The following is a 16984-nucleotide window of genomic DNA, read 5'->3' as shown; positions in this document are numbered from 1 at the left end:
TTGAATAAGGTCAATCTCTTTAGACAAAAGATGTTAATTGCTAGTCCAAAACTTTTTTTTCCTTCCTTTTCTGAATTTTCTTGGTTACATGATACACTTTATAATGTTCTGAAGTAAAAGAAAAAAAAAGCATACAATTATTATGTAGGGGCTTTTTAAGTAGGTAAAAACGCTGAAGAAGGATACAGAAGTTTTTCAACACAAAAATACCGTTTGGCTGTATCATCCATCCCAAAAGAAAAATCAAGAGAAAGAAAAAAAGAATCCGAAAAAAAAAATTGAAAATAGGTTCTGCAAACAAAATTCATGTATATGTGCACATCAAGTCGGCTTCTTAGATAGAAACTCTGTAGCTGCATCCCTCAGATCTTCGTACTGATAACATCTATCAAAGAATTCTGCAAGCTTCATCAGTTCTTGATCTTCCATGTCATCCACAAAAGGTATAATGGGAACTCCATTGTCCGGCTGCAACGAGTAAGAGAAAGGGTTATCGTCAACTAGCAAAACACTCCCGAGGTCGGTTTTGGTCACCAAAGATAAGTCTTTGGCATATCTTCCATTCATTTCTGTGCATGAATCTCGATATAGCCGCTGTGAGATCACACGGTTCTTGTCAACTTTATCAAGAATCTGTGAAGCATATTCTGGTAACCCGGCTGTGAAAATTGCCACTCGGTAGTTCTTACTGATCCTTTCAAGAAACTCTGTAACTCCTGGTCGTTTCACCACAAACATAGGTATAACCTCTCCGTCCATCTTTATCCTCACCATGAAATCGGCATTAACCCTGGTTGGTGGTTCCATTGTTGAGTGCACCAATGTTTCATCAAGATCAAGAACCACCGTCCTTTTCTTGTCATTACGTTTTCTCAGATGAGGCTGATACTCGGGTTTCTGAAGCTTTTTGTAGCCTTGTTTCATGGTGGCTCGATGGCTAGGAGTTGCACTTGATCTGGTGGCTATACGGAAAAACCTAGACACGCAACGCAAGAGGCGGTTGTGGAATGTGAAGATAGACATGTTGAGGGATTTGAAAATGGAGCCAGCTGCTGCAACGGCCGCAGCCGAACATCTAGATTGATGATGATGGTGGTTTCTCCTTCCATGATTATGACGCCCAAATGATTTCGGTTTCGGTTTCATCAGAAATCCATGGCACGTCATTATCAAGAAAATCAGAGTTCAAAACTGTGAGGAGAAATCCCGGGTTCTTTTTCTGCAGCTGGCTCAAATGGGAAACCTGGAGAAATGGTAATATGTATATAGGAGCTTTAAACGTTCTAACTTCCATGCTACTGGCTTTGGAACAGACGAGTACTTGATTTGGTATAGTTTAGTTTATTTAAGGTTGTGATCTAGAAGCTCTTGAGTTATTTTTAGCAAAATAACAATTTTTAGTCGTTTGACACATATTTGAGTTCTGATTGTTTCCTCCGTGTGTTCTCTCAATGGGACAGCAATATTTATATAAATGTAAGACAGAACATTAAGCAAAAAGTGTTGGAAATATTAGGAAGGTTCAACTTAATATGCTTTGGGTGCTTATAAAACAAATGTTAAGACTTCCTGTACATGTACAACAGTTATATTGCCTAATTTAAGCACATTTGTTCTCTCAGATACTGATATACAACGGTGCTCTCTTCCATTATATTTACTCACATTCGTTTAAACGACATACTTCTAAATCCAAACCACATGTCTTATGCGTATAAGGTATAACTTTCATTAGTAAGCATGAATTTACAGTTAAATCAAAGAACTCGGAAGTAAAGTTAACAGAAACTGAAAATACCGTTTCAGAGTGTAACAAACATGCTGTACAGTATTGGATTCATCATCTACTTCCAGTCGTTGGGTTTGAAGGTGGTCTGTTTCTAGGTCGTGTTCTTGGTATAATCAGAGGTCTGCAACAAACCAACGTGAAAATCAATTCTGTAATGAACAAACTCATGCTGATCCAGACGAACAAAGTTTTCCGCCATTTCCATATAACTTTCTTGAAGAAAGGAAGACCGGATTCAACCGACAGGGATGCATCGTACAGCTCTGGAATACCTGCTCCGGGTCGATACTCCGCCCGTTGTTCGATAATTATCTTTAAACAAGCGGTGGGAATGTCCTTTTCTACAAAGCCTTTCAACTTCAATCTCAAGGTTTGGATCTCAGAGACATATCCTGTCACTAACGGAACCACTTTAAAGAATGTCTGAACAAGACGGATAGGCTCACTTCTGAATCTTAACATGCAGGGACGCCTTATACTAGAAATCGTTTGACCATCCGCAGATAAGAAGTCCACCCGAACCTTCAACAACACAAGAAGATCCCATATCAGAATGGATGAACAAACACAAGTAAATAATGTAGTGATTTACCCTACTTATTCAAGTTTATTGCACAAAAACGAATACGCATAAGATACTACTATAAGCCAGAGGGATGCAATGGTTAAGAGGGTTTGGATACCTGAAACATGCCGAGTTTTTTATTGTATGCAGACTCAGGTAATGTCATTGAAAGAGTGATATCTAACTTTTGGTCTCGAGGTATAGCACGTAAGCCTCTGATCTTCGACATTTCATTACTCTCCTTACAACTTCCCACACAGTCAACACCAGCACACGAGGTTATTGGCACATACGCTTCTGGACTATTCTTGGTGTAATCGAAATTCAAAGTCTCCTTGACAACAAATGGTTCATCCGCTATACGGTTTATCATATAACCACCAACCATAAGAGACGAAACCAACAAGCCAAGAAGCACAATGCCTACATAAACAGCCCAAAACATACCCCAACCAAACTTGTAAGCAACACTAAACATCCGTTTGGTATCATTTAACCAACTCAACCTAAAGGGATTCATAGTCCCAAATAACATATCACTAATCACTGCAGCTCTTGCCATAAGAAACCGTCTGCCGAACCTAATTGTACTAAAAGGATCGAAAAGGATGAGAAAGCAGTAATGGAGTAACCATGGAGGGAATGTGAGTAAGCTTGTCAACAAACTGACTTGAAACTCGATTGCTTTGATCACTAGCCCAGCCAAAGCAATCGAGTTTGAAAGAAAAAAAATTTGACTAGTAAGAAAAATATGTTTTTTGAAAAAAACGAGGGGATGAAAAATCACTGTTCGTGGATTCTTTATTGTCATTACATAATTCTAGCAATCCTCTAAAACCATCATCACACTTGCCAACAAACCAAACCCAGGAAAAATTCCAGATCTTCCCTTACCATTTTCTATATTACATTGATTTAGGGAGATTTGTTGTTGCTGTGTATGAAATGTATACCGAGAAGAAGAAGAAGGATGTTAATATCTTCTTTGCATTATATGTTTTTGCAATCATTTGCTTCAATTTTTACAGTATAAATGCTCTCAAATTACCCCAAGAAGAAGGTTTGTTCCAAGTTAGTCCCTTTCTGGTTTTGCCTTCCTTTTCTTTTGCCACCTTTTTTTTATAAGAAATTTGAATCCTTTCTTCTCTTTCCGTTTTGGATTTTGGGTTTCCAGATTCTTTTTGCAAAGTTTGCTCTTTTATCATTTGTTTGGTTCGTGAAGTTTTGTTTATATGGTAAAAAGTTTTGATTTTTTTTGTTACATTTTTTAGAAAGCAGATGTTCTTATTGGTCACCTGTAAATATCTGGTGAAGTTGGTTTTTTTCTTCCCATTGAAGTAGTCGAGACCAGAATCTACAGGAGAATTATCTAATCTTGATTAGTTGATTGGGTGATTAGGTCAATTTGCGTTTACTGAATCATGTTTTGATTTTAAATTCCCTTTGACCATTGAGTTTCCTTGAGCAAAGAACTTGTCATGTCTCAGTATTAAACTCTGATTTAGACCTTTCACATGATGGTGATGTTCATGTGTCAAGTGAAAGGCAATTTCTTTAACAATTCTATATATATTTGTTGAAGCAATCATACATGTTTTTTTTGGTGTGAATGAAGATGTTTAGATAAATTGCTCGTCTTGATTTCGATTCATGTTAGTTTCATGATTGTTGGACTCATTATGAGTATAAATCTTTGTTCTTACACAACTCATTTGTACTGATATATGATGCTGTTATTGCTTCTGTGCTTAGTCGATGCTCTGGAGCAAATCGCTACCACATTGGGCTCGAGTTTCTGGAAATTTGATGCTGAAAGTTGTAAGGTTGAAATGGTGGGGTTAACCGAAACTCCTCCTCCAACAGCTAAGCAAGAGATAGAATGTGAATGCAGTCCCACTAACGACACTGATTGTCATATTATCAGATTGTAAGAATTCTCAGGCTTCCTTCAGAGTTGATTGTCTTTTCCCCTTATAAAAACTCATAGAACTTATGGTTATATCCGTGTTTGGTAATGCACCGTTGATTAGTGATATTTGCTATGTAGTAGAGAAGGTAAAATTGTTGTCTCTAGGTTTAGATATTCTTCTGTACAGATGCTAAAGTTCAATTTGCTTGATGTTATCTACTGTATGACCCACTTTACTAGTTTATCTTTGGTGCATCTTTGTGCAAGTGTCTCATATGCATACTATCTAAAAAAATACTGATGACCATGTTCTGATTTGACTAATTGGTCAAGAGGAAGAATAGTTTACTTAATCACCTTGATACGGTGAATACATGAAATCCTTTTGTATATATATTTTTCAACAAAATAAGAACTTCTCTTCGTAATTTGTTTTAGTTATTTTCTAATTACTCTTTGACTTGTTCTTTAGTGCATTCAAGTACCATAATCTTCCAGGAACTCTTCCTCAAATAGTCAAGCTTCCCTACCTTCAGGAGATGTAAGAGCTCTCGTAAAAAGTATTTCAACCTAAGATGAAAGCTGCTAATTTTGACCACTGTTTTCTTGCTATATTTTAGAGACTTGGCCTACAATTACATCAATGGGACCTTACCACGTGAATGGGCCTTTTCAAATTTAACTTTTATGTAAGAACTTTCCCTATTATTTTTAGCTTTAGTGTCAAAATGCTCTTGTACAGTAACAGACTGTCTCCGCAGATCTCTTCTTGCGAACCGGCTGTCAGGGGAAATTCCGAAAGAGTTTGGAAACTCTTCGACACTAACATACTTGTAAGTCAATCTTCTTTGTTCTGGAAATTGGTTTGGTGTTTATTTCAGCGGAAAGTTCATGTACTAACTATCCGTCAAGTTTAGCTGGTGGATATATTACTTCTTTTTACCTCTTGAAACTTGTTCTGCTAGATCTCACTATTAGCATTTCCTGAAGGGGAACCCGTTAAAGTTTTCAACTTATCATGTTGTATACTTCGGTGCACTTCACGTTTGAAAAAGTTTTAGCCTTCTCTAGGGTGTGCTATTATATTATTTTTGGCTGCTCTTGTATAGGGATCTCGAGGCGAATGCGTTTTCTGGAACTATTCCTCAGGAGCTTGGGAACTTGGTCCACTTGGAAACACTGTGAGAATTTCTCATTCTCTGTCNATGAAAGCTGCTAATTTTGACCACTGTTTTCTTGCTATATTTTAGAGACTTGGCCTACAATTACATCAATGGGACCTTACCACGGGAATGGGCTTTTTCAAATTTAACTTTTATGTAAGAACTTTCCCTATTATTTTTAGCTTTAGTGTCAAAATGCTCTTGTACAGTAACAGACTGTCTCCGCAGATCTCTTCTTGCGAACCGGCTGTCAGGGGAAATTCCGAAAGAGTTTGGAAACTCTTCGACACTAACATACTTGTAAGTCAATCTTCTTTGTTCTGGAAATTGGTTTGGTGTTTATTTCAGCGGAAAGTTCATGTACTAACTATCCGTCAAGTTTAGCTGGTGGATATATTACTTCTTTTTACCTCTTGAAACTTGTTCTGCTAGATCTCACTATTAGCATTTCCTGAAGGGGAACCCGTTAAAGTTTTCAACTTATCATGTTGTATACTTCGGTGCACTTCACGTTTGAAAAAGTTTTAGCCTTCTCTAGGGTGTGCTATTATATTATTTTTGGCTGCTCTTGTATAGGGATCTCGAGGCGAATGCGTTTTCTGGAACTATTCCTCAGGAGCTTGGGAACTTGGTCCACTTGGAAACACTGTGAGAATTTCTCATTCTCTGTCTATTCTTTGTTTCCTTTATTGTGCCGATATTTTAGCGTGTGGTGTGTTTCTGAAGGGTTTCTGGTGGGTCATTTCTTCTTACAGGTTGCTTTCCTCCAACAAATTGACGGGACATTTGCCAGCTTCACTAGCTAGACTAAAGAATATGACGGATTTGTAAGCTTTTGTTATTTGTTTCCCCCTAACTTAACAACTCATTATGGTGGACTTTGTTGTTCATCTGCTACTTGGTTTTTCACAATGCAGCAGGATTAACGATCTCAAACTTAGCGGAACAATACCTAGTTACATACAGAATTGGAAGGAACTCAAGAGACTGTAAATTCCTTGTTTTTTATTTAACTCTTCTCTGTTTTTATTAAGCACTCAGTGATGGTATTCTTTTCATTCCTTGTAGTGAAATGATTGCATCTGGTCTTACTGGTCCAATCCCAGCGGTCATCTCAGGTCTGAGCAATCTTCTTAATTTGTGAGTATACACTAGACACCACTCTTATGACGTTCATTTTTTTCTCTCCATAGACTTAGTGTGTTTTCATCTATAGTAATGTAGTTGACACTTTTATTACAAATGATCTATTGTTTTCAGGAGGATCAGTGATATAGGTGGACCAGTCCAACCATTCCCTTCGTTAAAGAACGTAACAGGTTTAGTTAAACTGTAAGTTAGTTCTGTCATATGCTTTGATGAAGCTGTTTCATCTATCTCTGATTTAATATATTATTTATGTGTATTTTTACATTGTAGGGTATTGAAGGACTGTAACATTTCTGGACAAATTCCTGTTTATCTCTCATATATGAAAAAGTTGGAGACACTGTAAGCCTGTCTTCCGACATTTTTATCAAGTATCAGTGGTTCCCAGCGAACTACGTATCAGTGATTATTAGTTGATGTACCACTGAAGAATTATGAACTTAAAGAAACGAAGATTAGGTTTGTACATGAAACAATGACATGATTTGATTAATTCTTGTTATGTTGGTGCATAGGGATTTGAGTTTTAACAGGTTGGTTGGGGGAATTCCATCGTTTGCACATTCAGAAGACTTACGGTTTATGTAAGTGAAAAGATTCTACTGTCATCTACGTTAAATATCTATCTTGCTTTGACTGAGAATTATCAGTTGACTGTTTTTTGCAGAATTTTGACTGGAAACATGCTTGAGGGAGATGCTCCAGATGAATTACTAAGGGATGGAATCACTATGTGTGTATATCTCTGGAGTTTGCAAATTGCTTAATAAAATTGCCACCTCAAAAGAATTTGAATCCATTTTGATGTCAATTCACTTGTTGATGCAGTGATCTTTCATATAACAATCTCAAGTGGCAGAGTCCCGAGAGTCGTTCTTGTCGGCCAAACATGTGAGGATACTGTCATGTTTTCCTCTTTTACGTTTTGGTTGACATAATTGGCATTTTTAACTGATAATTTACTCAACTTTTATTGTTTTAGGAATTTGAATCTAAACTTGTTTCAGAGCACTTCCACGAAAAAATCGTAAGGTTTCTTTTGAATGTATTTATCATCTAGCTTCCATATTTGTATGTAGTTTAAATATACAAAAGTGTTTGTACTTTTACGGAAAAGATATTGCACAAATGATATGCAATTCCCAATTGATGTTTTTTGTAGGAGCAAGTTTCTGCCGTGCATCAAAGATTTCAAATGTCCTCGATGTAAGTACCCACAATCACATTAGGACTAGGAGACCACCTGCTAAATTGCCTTCTACTTTAGTCCCACATCAATATTGTTATTTCCTGCCTTGTCATCATTATATAATATAAATGTTGACGGGGAAAGTTCACTTGTTTATTCTCTCTCTCACTTTATGCAATTTGTTGTTTTTCTGGCAGATTCTAGCTGCTTGCATGTGAACTGCGGTGGAAGCGATATATATGTGAAGGAGAAAAACACAAAAGAATTATATGAAGGAGATGGAGGGGTTGAAGGTGGTGCTGCTAAGTATTATTTGAAACCTGGCGCTAATTGGGGATTTAGCAGTACAGGGGACTTTATGGACGACAATAATTTCCAAAATACAAGATTTACCATGTTTGTCCCAGCATCTAACCTGTCTGATCTATACAAAACAGCAAGAGTAGCTCCAGTATCTCTTACTTACTTCCATGCCTGCTTGGAAAATGGAAANAGATTTCAAATGTCCTCGATGTAAGTACCCACAATCACATTAGGACTAGGAGACCACCTGCTAAATTGCCTTCTACTTTAGTCCCACATCAATATTGTTATTTCCTGCCTTGTCATCATTATATAATATAAATGTTGACGGGGAAAGTTCACTTGTTTATTCTCTCTCTCACTTTATGCAATTTGTTTTTTTTATGGCAGATTCTAGCTGCTTGCATGTGAACTGCGGTGGAAGCGATATATATGTGAAGGAGAAAAACACAAAAGAATTATATGAAGGAGATGGAGGGGTTGAAGGTGGTGCTGCTAAGTATTATTTGAAACCTGGCGCTAATTGGGGATTTAGCAGTACAGGGGACTTTATGGACGACAATAATTTCCAAAATACAAGATTTACCATGTTTGTCCCAGCATCTAACCTGTCTGATCTATACAAAACAGCAAGAGTAGCTCCAGTATCTCTTACTTACTTCCATGCCTGCTTGGAAAATGGAAACTACACTATAAATCTAGACTTTGCTGAGATACGTTTCACCAATGATGACACCTATGACCGGCTTGGGAGGCGTTTGTTTGACATTTACATTCAGGTTAGCTTTTGCCATTGCTGGTGAAATTTAAAGTGGCTTTGAATGTGATGTGTGTGTGTGTGTGTGTTTTTTTTTTGTCTTAACGCCTCTTATTGGCAGGAGAAATTAGTGGCTAAGGACTTCAACATCATGGATGAAGCCAAGGGAGCTCTAAAACCTGTAATAAAACCATTTACTGCCAATGTGACAAACCACTTTTTAACAATCAGGTTGCGTTGGTCCGGTAAAGGAACTACCAGGATTCCCACTAGAGGGGTTTATGGTCCTATCATATCGGCTATTTCCATAGTTTCAGGTAGCTTTCTTATTATCTCGCAGAAGCCAGGCAGATATGCGCATCTGATTTTCTATGCATTTTGAACTCTTTTCTCACCGCAGTGATTTTTCGTAAATGTACAGATTCTAAGCCGTGCGAACGTCCAAAAACTGGAATGAGCGTGGGAGCATCTATTGCTATTGGAATTGGAGCCCCATGTCTTATTATCTTTATCGTTGGAATTCTGTGGTGGTGTGGCTGCCTCCCCGGATGTGGTCAAAGGCGAAAAGGTGAACATTGATTTTTTTCATTCTTTTGTGCTTTTGATATGGAGTTGATAATACATATAGTCATATATATACTGGAGTGCTTCTTATATCAAGTCTGAGCCAAGAAGCCAGGTTATGTTCATTTGAAAAGAGAAACATTGTGAATTTATGTAAGAAACGGAAGAAAGTGTCTTTTTTTTTTTGTTTATTGATTCTGAGTTTTTTGAATCACAGACCCCAATGAAGAAGAGTTGCCTTCTGGAACTTTTACATTAAGGCAAATCAAATTTGCTACAGATGACTTCAATCCAACTAACAAGATTGGAGAAGGTGGTTTCGGTCCAGTATTTAAGGTAAGATTACGGGATGAGATGATTCTTGATATATGAAGAAGCTAAAGTTGTAGTGCAGTTCATGAGGCTGATAGAGAATCTCAATTGCAGGGTGTGTTAGCAGATGGAAGAGTTGTAGCAGTTAAGCAACTCTCATCTAAATCGAGACAAGGGAACCGAGAATTTCTAAACGAGATTGGCGCAATATCTTGTCTTCAACATCCATATCTAGTCAAGCTTCATGGCTTCTGCGTCGAGCGGGCTCAGCTATTACTGGTGTATGAATACATGGAAAATAACAGTTTATCTCACGCGTTATTCAGTGAGTTTTTTTGTATAGAGTTCCACCTATGGAGAAATGATAGCTTTTTGGATGCTTTAAGCTCTAAATGATATGTGTTTCTCTTGCAATGTTTAGGTCCAAAGCATGAACAGATTCCACTGGACTGGCCTACTAGGTATAAAATTTGCAGCGGGATTGCAAAGGGTCTCGCGTTTCTCCATGAGGAGTCACCGTTGAAGTTTGTACACAGAGACATCAAGGCCACAAATATTCTATTGGATAAGGATTTAACTCCCAAGATATCTGATTTCGGATTGGCTAGGCTTGACGAAGAGGAGAAAACACATGTCAGCACAAAAGTCGCTGGGACTATGTGAGGCTTGAGCCCGCCCTTATTTCCGTTAAATCTTTTTTTATTTTATTACAGTTACGTTTGTTTGTTAACCAAAAGAATCATGTGAACCACTGCAGAGGATATATGGCACCAGAATACGCACTGTGGGGTTACCTAAGTTTCAAAGCAGATGTCTATAGCTTTGGCGTTTTGGTTCTAGAGATCGTCGCTGGCATAACCAACAGTAATTTCATGGCGGCAGGAGATTCCGTCTGTCTCTTGGAATGGGTATATATATAATATATGATTCCAAGTCTAAATAGCTTATGAACTTTCAAAACCAAAAAAACAAAAAAAAAAACAGTTTTCTTGATAAACACGTTTGGTGTGTATCTGCAGGCTAACGAGTGCCTAGAATCAGGGCACTTGATGCAAGTGGTGGATGAGAGATTGAGGCCGGAAGTGGACAAAAAAGAAGCAGAAGCAGTAATAAAAGTAGCTCTCGTGTGCACGAGCGCTTCTCCAACAGATCGTCCTATCATGTCAGAGGTCGTTGCGATGCTCGAAGGTCTCTATCCAGTGCCAGAGACAACACCAGGAACAAGTAGGAACTCAGGGGATATAAGGTTTAAAGCATTTAAAGATTTAAGGAAAGAAATGGAGAACAGCAGTAAAACTCAGCGTTCTGTTAAAAGTTATCCGTCTTCTTCTTCGACTTCCTCTGGGGCCGGACAAGAAAGAAACAAAGAAGAAGAGTCAAGGAGTTGAAGAAGTTATCCCAATTCCTAGTTCCCTCTCTTTTTTATAAAATGATCTGAGTACTATTAAATTTGTAAAATGTTTTTGAGTTTACTCCACGGTTTAGTCATTTACAGTGATTCCCCATATCTCTATTTAGGTTCTTTTTTAGCTGGGGATTGAATGTTGTGGAGAATCAAAACTCAAACGACATGTAATCAGTCGGTGTATCTTTTCATTCCCAAGTCATGCTTGCCTAGTACATCGGAGTGCTTCTTTAAAGTATCACATATCTAACGTATTGACCCAGATTTGTGAATGTAATCGTAATAAATCTATGTGTACCTAATTGTCTAAAATAGTCTACTTGACGAGTTGACTTACCAAGGAAAGGACCAAATTGACTCAAGTCCGTATAGTACTATAGTACCTTGTTGCATGAAACTATAAAATACTTTGAAAGAGGATCAATAAAAAAGGAGTTAAACGAATTTTAATCCCAACTAGTTCTTGGATCCATAGGAAAGTTTAAGTCAACCACCAACTAGTTCCAAGTATTCAGCATAAGAAATTTCATGTAATATTCCATCAAGTTTTTTTATACAAAACAGATTAACCCCTCCAGTTTCTATTTATTGACAAACTAGCCACGGTCTTTGAAATTGGGACTGAAGATCTAAAATTAGAGTTGTTTATGCAAGTTTTTTTAATCCCAAAGTGGTGACAAATATGACTTAAGAATCATGAGATCTCACATGTTTTAACTTTTCAGTATGTTCTTTTAGTAGTTCTAAGAGTAAGATGCAAAGGACAAGGGTGAATAAACTTCAAATTAAAAGTTCTCCTCAGAATGTAAGTAAACAGAAACAGAGAGCCCGGACCGTAATTAACAAAAGTGATACATTTATCCGGCTTTAACAAGCAACAGACCCCATGTGTAAACTCTTAAATCTTCAGCTTAGTCAAACTTCATATCAAGACACTTCATATCTTTCACAATTTTCTATAGATACGATTATACATGCATATATAGCTTGTATATATTAATGTATTAATGAAGAGTTTTAGTTTTCTTCTTTAGTAATTAATACTATATATGTAGTGTTTTCAATTCATATATAGATCACTTCCACATAATCTTCCTTGTCTGCAGCTTACAAACTTATGATCATGTCGCAAAGCCGCCATTTTAGCTCTCTACTCTTTGTTCTTACTCTTATCTACTTGGTCTGTACAATATATGCTTCTCCTTTTCTTCATCCAGATGAAGGTTTAGTGATTTTAAATGCATCATATATATATATAGTGCCAAACAAGATGGTTTGTCTTTGTGGATTTGAACTAACTTGATTGTGTTTCTAATTTAATATTTTTTTTTTGTCTTTGCCAGTGGAAGCACTTAAGGATATAGCATTGACACTGGGTGTGAAACATTTGAACCTAAGTGAAGATCCATGTCTCACAAAGACTCTAGTAATAACTCAAGAAGTTCTCAAGGAAGGACAGAACAGCACAATCAAATGTGACTGTGGTTTCAACAACAACAACACTTGTCATATCACACACTTGTAAGAAACTAGCCGGGTTTTGTTTTCATTTTACTTCCAGGGGAAGTATATGGTGTTTGATTCTATATAACTAATGTTGCCTCGTGTGCAGTGTCCTTAAAACATTCAGTCTTCCCGGTAGACTTCCACCAGAATTTTCCAAGCTTCGGTATCTTGAATTTATGTAAGGAGGTTTCTTTGTGTTCTGTTTCCTCTGTTTTCAATGTTGTAGTTGAGGAAACATTATAAACCAAACTTTTTTGCTTGTTTGTGCAGTGACTTGTGCCGTAATTATCTTTACGGCTCAATTCCTATTGAATGGGCCTCACTGCCTTACCTAAAATCTCTGTAAGTTTGTGCTCTCAAGTTTCTTGGTTGTTAAGGAAGTAAGAAATGCTTTTGAATTTACCTGAAAATGTTTCTCTGTAGCTCTGTTTGCGCAAATCGGTTATCAGGAGACATTCCTAAAGGACTGGGCAAATTTACTAACCTCACTCTCTTGTATGTTTCTTTGTTCATCTGATGTGATTACATATAGAGTTTCATCCTTTTGGAATTCAAAACTAAGTTTTTTTTTTTTTTGGGTATAATTTTAGAGTTCTTGAAGCCAATCAGTTCTCTGGAACTATCCCTAAGGAACTAGGGAACCTAGTTAACCTAGAAGGATTGTAAGCAATAATCTGTTAACCAGACTTTAATCACTGTTTTCAAGATTCGCAATTAGGTGTGATTCTCTCAAACATGATATTTTTTAATCTTGTTTTTATTTTGTTTATTATATCAGAGCACTCTCATCTAACCAATTAGTTGGAGGCGTACCCAAGACATTAGCAAGACTAAGAAATTTGACTAATCTGTATGAACAACTTACTTTTCTTTACAAGATTACCGGTTTTTAAATGTGGTCAGTATGAACATTATGTATAACTCTTCGTTCTATCATTTGCAGGCGGTTTAGTGATAATCGCCTTAACGGATCCATCCCTGAGTTTATAGGGAACTTATCAAAACTTCAAAGATTGTAAGCCAAGAAATTGTGCACTACAGTTTTACGAGCTTCTTGAAGCATTACAGTGAGTTTCAATGTTTTCTGAATTGCGCTCATCTTTGATCAGAGAACTTTACGCAAGCGGCTTAAGCGAACCTGTTCCAGAGTCCATTTTCCGTCTAGAGAATTTGATTGACCTGTAAGTATTCATTAGTACATCAAATGTGAGACTTACAATCTGACTCGATATGATTTTTGATTAGAGTAGCATGTTGCTCTTCTTCAGTCTAAACGTTAGCCATTTCATTCAATGCAGGAGGATCAGCGACACAACCGCAGGATTGGGACAAGTTCCTCTTATAACTAGCAAGAGCCTGAAATTTTTGTATGCAGTGTGTCCATAATTATGTGAATAGACTAGCTACATGATCCTATTTTTTAAGACTATTATTTTGTAAACTTTTCAGGGTTCTAAGAAACATGAACTTAACAGGATCAATCCCAACCAGTTTCTGGGATCTTCCCAATCTCATGACTCTGTAAGTTTCATGTATATATGTTTATATCATAACGATCTGATACTTTTTTTTACTATGATTCTTTTTCTTTTCCGGGGCAGCGATCTTTCTTTTAATAGACTGACAGGAGAAATACCACCAGATGCATCCGCGCCAAAATATACGTATGTGCCATAGTGTTAAAAGATGAAAGCATATTATATAGTATGAAGTAATAGTTTTGAACTCATCTCCTGGTTGGTTTCAATGTCTTTTTCAGATATTTGGCTGGGAATATGTTTTCAGGAAAAGTTGAATCAGGATCTTTCCTTACTGCAAGCACTAATATGTATGGCCAATATCACCTTCTCTGATACTCATTTATGTCAAAAGTATTTCAATCTAACATCTTGTGTTGCGGATGTATAAACTTATCTACAGTGATATTTCTTATAATAACTTCACATGGTCTCCAAACTGCAAAAATAGGAAGTACGTTCTTCTATTGTTATCTCTCCTAAACACATGTTTAAGAAATATTCAGAAAGCTTTTAATAACATCTTTTGATGCAGGAATGTAAACACATATGAGAGCTCACGTTCAAGAAACAGTTTGTAAGAACATTTTTCACCAATCTTATCAAGCACAGGCCACCTTGCATAATGCTACTAACTCATTGTTCTTGATACAGAACCAGACTTCTTCCATGTTCAGCCATAAACCAATGCCAAAATTGTAAAGTTCTTTTTAGTTGTCTATTGTTTTGCCAAATATCCATTTCTTGAATATGATCTTGAAAGAAAATATTTCCTGCAGATAGTAGATCGCTGCATATAAACTGCGGGGGACCAGATGTAACTATCGAAAACTCCCGAGGAAAGTTTCTATATGAGGGTGATAACTATAACATTACCAGTTCAGCTATGAGCTATCATGGGAAATATTGGGGATTCAGCAATACTGGTGAATTTATGGATGATGCAATAACAGAAGATACATACTCAGTTTCATCAGAATCTGCAGTCTCAGCAAAATATCCTGAGCTTTACAAGAGTGCTCGGCGTTCTCCTCTGAGTTTGGCTTACTTTGCGTTTTGTTTAGAAAATGAAACCTACAATGTGAAACTCCATTTTGCTGAGATTCAGTTCTCAGATGAGGAACCATTCGCTAGACTAGCAAAACGGTTTTTTAACATTTACGTTCAGGTACATATAGCCTTTTGCTGTGGGTTCCTTAAGAAGTTCTTTTAGCTGATTCTTAAAGTTTGAAGTTTGTTATATGTTCAGGGGAAGTTGATTTGGGAGGATTTCAGCATCAGGGAAGAGGCTAATGGAACTCATAAGGAAGTTATAAGAGAAGTGAACACGACTGTGACTGATAACACTTTAGAGATACGGTTGTACTGGGCGGGGAAAGGCACAACGATCATTCCCAAAAGAGGGAACTACGGCTCTCTTATCTCTGCAATCTCAGTCTGTCCCAGTGAGTAAAATTTTTCTGTAAAAGAAAACATCAAGAATCTCTCAGAAACTTTCATCCTAATTCTTTTCTTGTTCTTGTTTTATCAGGTTCTGAATCTGAATGTGGCGGTAAGAGGAAGAATTGTCAACTCAAGTCTTTGTACCTGAAAATGAATCACTCTTTTTTCTGCCTTATATATCTGAAAATGAATCACTCTTTTTCTCTTTTTACTTCTGTTAATCTTCAGTTCCGGTGCAAATTCAACCACTCACAAAACATCACAAGTCAAGAAAATATCCTCTCATTATCGGCATAGCAGCCTTAATACTCTCTCTTGCTTTCTTCATATTGGGCGCGTTCTATTGGAGAATATGCGTTAGAAATGTAGCTTCAGGAAAAAGAGGTAACATGGGTTACAGTTTTACTGTCAGTGTTTTTTGGTAGATGAAGAGCTCAAAAGGATTTTATCTGATAACAGGTTCCTTCAATCTGAGGCAACTAAAAGTTGCCACTGACAATTTTAATCCCTTAGACAAGATTGGGGAAGGCGGCTTTGGATCTGTTTATAAGGTACAAAAGAGTCTTCATCAATCTCTAGAAATCAATGTTAGTATTATTAAAAACAGGACGTTAAAGCCTAAAATGTGACAATGCAGGGGCGACTACCGAATGGTACATTGATTGCTGTAAAGAAGCTATCTTCCAAATCATGTCAAGGAAACAAAGAGTTTATAAACGAGATTGGTATAATCACTTGCCTACAGCACCCGAACCTTGTAAAGCTCTACGGATGTTGTGTTGACAAAAACCAGCTCCTTCTTGTCTATGAGTACATGGAGAACAATTGTCTTGCAGATGCATTATTTGGTAAAGTTCTGCTTCTTATAAACCACTCTGTAAATGAAAGAGACCAAAAACTTTTACTGCATTCTTCTTTTGTCTTGAAGATTCATTGGTTTCTTCTAACTGTTGAGTACAGGAAGAAGCAGTCTGAAACTAGACTGGCAAACAAGACGCAAAATATGCTTGGGAATAGCGAAAGGGCTTGCGTTTCTTCACGAAGATTCAGCGGTCAAGATCATTCACCGAGACATCAAAGGGACAAATGTACTGCTTGACAAGGATCTGAACTCAAAGATCTCAGACTTCGGATTGGCCAGGCTCCATGAAGATGATCAGAGTCACATTACCACCAGAGTTGCAGGAACAATGTCAGTCTTAGACTCAGTCATACACACTTGAATCCTACTTATTAATGATAATGTAACAGTCAATGTTGTTATGGTTGCAGAGGATATATGGCTCCTGAATATGCAATGAGAGGTCACCTAACAGAGAAGGCAGACGTTTACAGCTTCGGTGTGGTAGCAATGGAGATCATTAGCGGAAAAAGCAACGCAAATTACACTCCAGATAACGAATGTTGCGTTGG

At 37.2% G+C, this 16984-nt stretch overlaps 4 protein-coding genes across 4 annotated transcripts in view; 2 read left to right on the top strand and 2 right to left on the bottom strand.

Moving 5' to 3' along the window:
- LOC104743620 (carboxy-terminal domain RNA polymerase II polypeptide A small phosphatase 1-like) lies at positions 322–1167 on the bottom strand. Its single transcript, XM_010464678.1, has one exon. It carries the CDS (start codon positions 1165–1167, stop codon positions 322–324), a length of 846 nt encoding a protein of 281 aa, XP_010462980.1.
- On the bottom strand, positions 1573–3251 carry LOC104743619 (seipin-2-like). The gene is made up of 3 exons (XM_010464677.1): positions 3208–3251; positions 2473–3091; positions 1573–2311 (listed from the first exon to the last, which is right to left on the bottom strand). The coding sequence occupies exons 1-3, from the start codon at positions 3249–3251 to the stop codon at positions 1841–1843; spliced, it is 1134 nt and encodes a 377-aa protein (XP_010462979.1). The 3' UTR covers positions 1573–1840.
- LOC104741562 (probable LRR receptor-like serine/threonine-protein kinase RFK1) lies at positions 3144–11320 on the top strand. The gene is made up of 25 exons (XM_019235769.1): positions 3144–3414; positions 4107–4281; positions 4736–4804; positions 5514–5582; positions 5655–5726; positions 6003–6074; positions 6182–6253; positions 6344–6415; positions 6495–6566; positions 6687–6758; positions 6846–6917; positions 7091–7159; positions 7243–7308; positions 7404–7466; positions 7558–7602; positions 7738–7781; positions 7962–8249; positions 8746–8846; positions 8946–9141; positions 9246–9392; positions 9606–9724; positions 9815–10025; positions 10122–10359; positions 10458–10608; positions 10720–11320. The coding sequence occupies exons 1-25, from the start codon at positions 3300–3302 to the stop codon at positions 11086–11088; spliced, it is 3039 nt and encodes a 1012-aa protein (XP_019091314.1). The 5' UTR covers positions 3144–3299; the 3' UTR covers positions 11089–11320.
- LOC104741563 (probable LRR receptor-like serine/threonine-protein kinase At1g29720) overlaps positions 12199–16984 on the top strand; it is a gene marked incomplete at its 5' end in the record, with an annotated part of 6331 nt that continues 1545 nt past the window's right edge. The window contains 23 exons of the mRNA XM_010462449.2: positions 12199–12328; positions 12449–12626; positions 12718–12789; positions 12882–12953; positions 13035–13106; positions 13202–13273; positions 13390–13461; positions 13555–13626; positions 13721–13792; positions 13910–13978; positions 14061–14132; positions 14213–14275; positions 14371–14439; positions 14532–14582; positions 14664–14705; positions 14783–14826; positions 14908–15296; positions 15378–15573; positions 15660–15680; positions 15800–15955; positions 16031–16122; positions 16209–16419; positions 16532–16763. Of these exons, the coding sequence (XP_010460751.2) occupies positions 12199–12328; positions 12449–12626; positions 12718–12789; positions 12882–12953; positions 13035–13106; positions 13202–13273; positions 13390–13461; positions 13555–13626; positions 13721–13792; positions 13910–13978; positions 14061–14132; positions 14213–14275; positions 14371–14439; positions 14532–14582; positions 14664–14705; positions 14783–14826; positions 14908–15296; positions 15378–15573; positions 15660–15680; positions 15800–15955; positions 16031–16122; positions 16209–16419; positions 16532–16763 (2519 nt within the window). The remainder of the gene's footprint in view (positions 12329–12448; positions 12627–12717; positions 12790–12881; positions 12954–13034; positions 13107–13201; positions 13274–13389; positions 13462–13554; positions 13627–13720; positions 13793–13909; positions 13979–14060; positions 14133–14212; positions 14276–14370; positions 14440–14531; positions 14583–14663; positions 14706–14782; positions 14827–14907; positions 15297–15377; positions 15574–15659; positions 15681–15799; positions 15956–16030; positions 16123–16208; positions 16420–16531; positions 16764–16984) is intronic.

This window comes from Camelina sativa, chromosome 14 (genome assembly GCF_000633955.1).
Source record: "Camelina sativa cultivar DH55 chromosome 14, Cs, whole genome shotgun sequence".
NCBI classification, from domain to species: Eukaryota; Viridiplantae; Streptophyta; class Magnoliopsida; order Brassicales; family Brassicaceae; genus Camelina; species Camelina sativa.
Note: the sequence above shows the minus strand (reverse complement) of the source record. Positions and strands in the feature narration are given on the sequence as shown.

Excerpts from the sequence above, each read along its gene's own strand:
- LOC104743620 (XM_010464678.1), bottom strand. The coding sequence starts at position 1,167 with ATGACGTGCCATGGATTTCTGATGAAACCGAAACCGAAATCATTTGGG.
- LOC104743619 (XM_010464677.1), bottom strand. The coding sequence starts at position 3,251 with ATGGTAAGGGAAGATCTGGAATTTTTCCTGGGTTTGGTTTGTTG. Across the intron at positions 3,092-3,207 it reads TTCCTGGGTTTGGTTTGTTG|TCAAATTTTTTTTCTTTCAA; the intron begins GCAAGTGTGATG and ends TTTTCTTACTAG. Across the intron at positions 2,312-2,472 it reads AAAAACTCGGCATGTTTCAG|GTTCGGGTGGACTTCTTATC; the intron begins GTATCCAAACCC and ends GTGTTGTTGAAG.
- LOC104741562 (XM_019235769.1), top strand. The coding sequence starts at position 3,300 with ATGTATACCGAGAAGAAGAAGAAGGATGTTAATATCTTCTTTGCATTA. Across the intron at positions 3,415-4,106 it reads CAAATTACCCCAAGAAGAAG|TCGATGCTCTGGAGCAAATC; the intron begins GTTTGTTCCAAG and ends TTCTGTGCTTAG. Across the intron at positions 6,918-7,090 it reads ATGAAAAAGTTGGAGACACT|GGATTTGAGTTTTAACAGGT; the intron begins GTAAGCCTGTCT and ends GTTGGTGCATAG.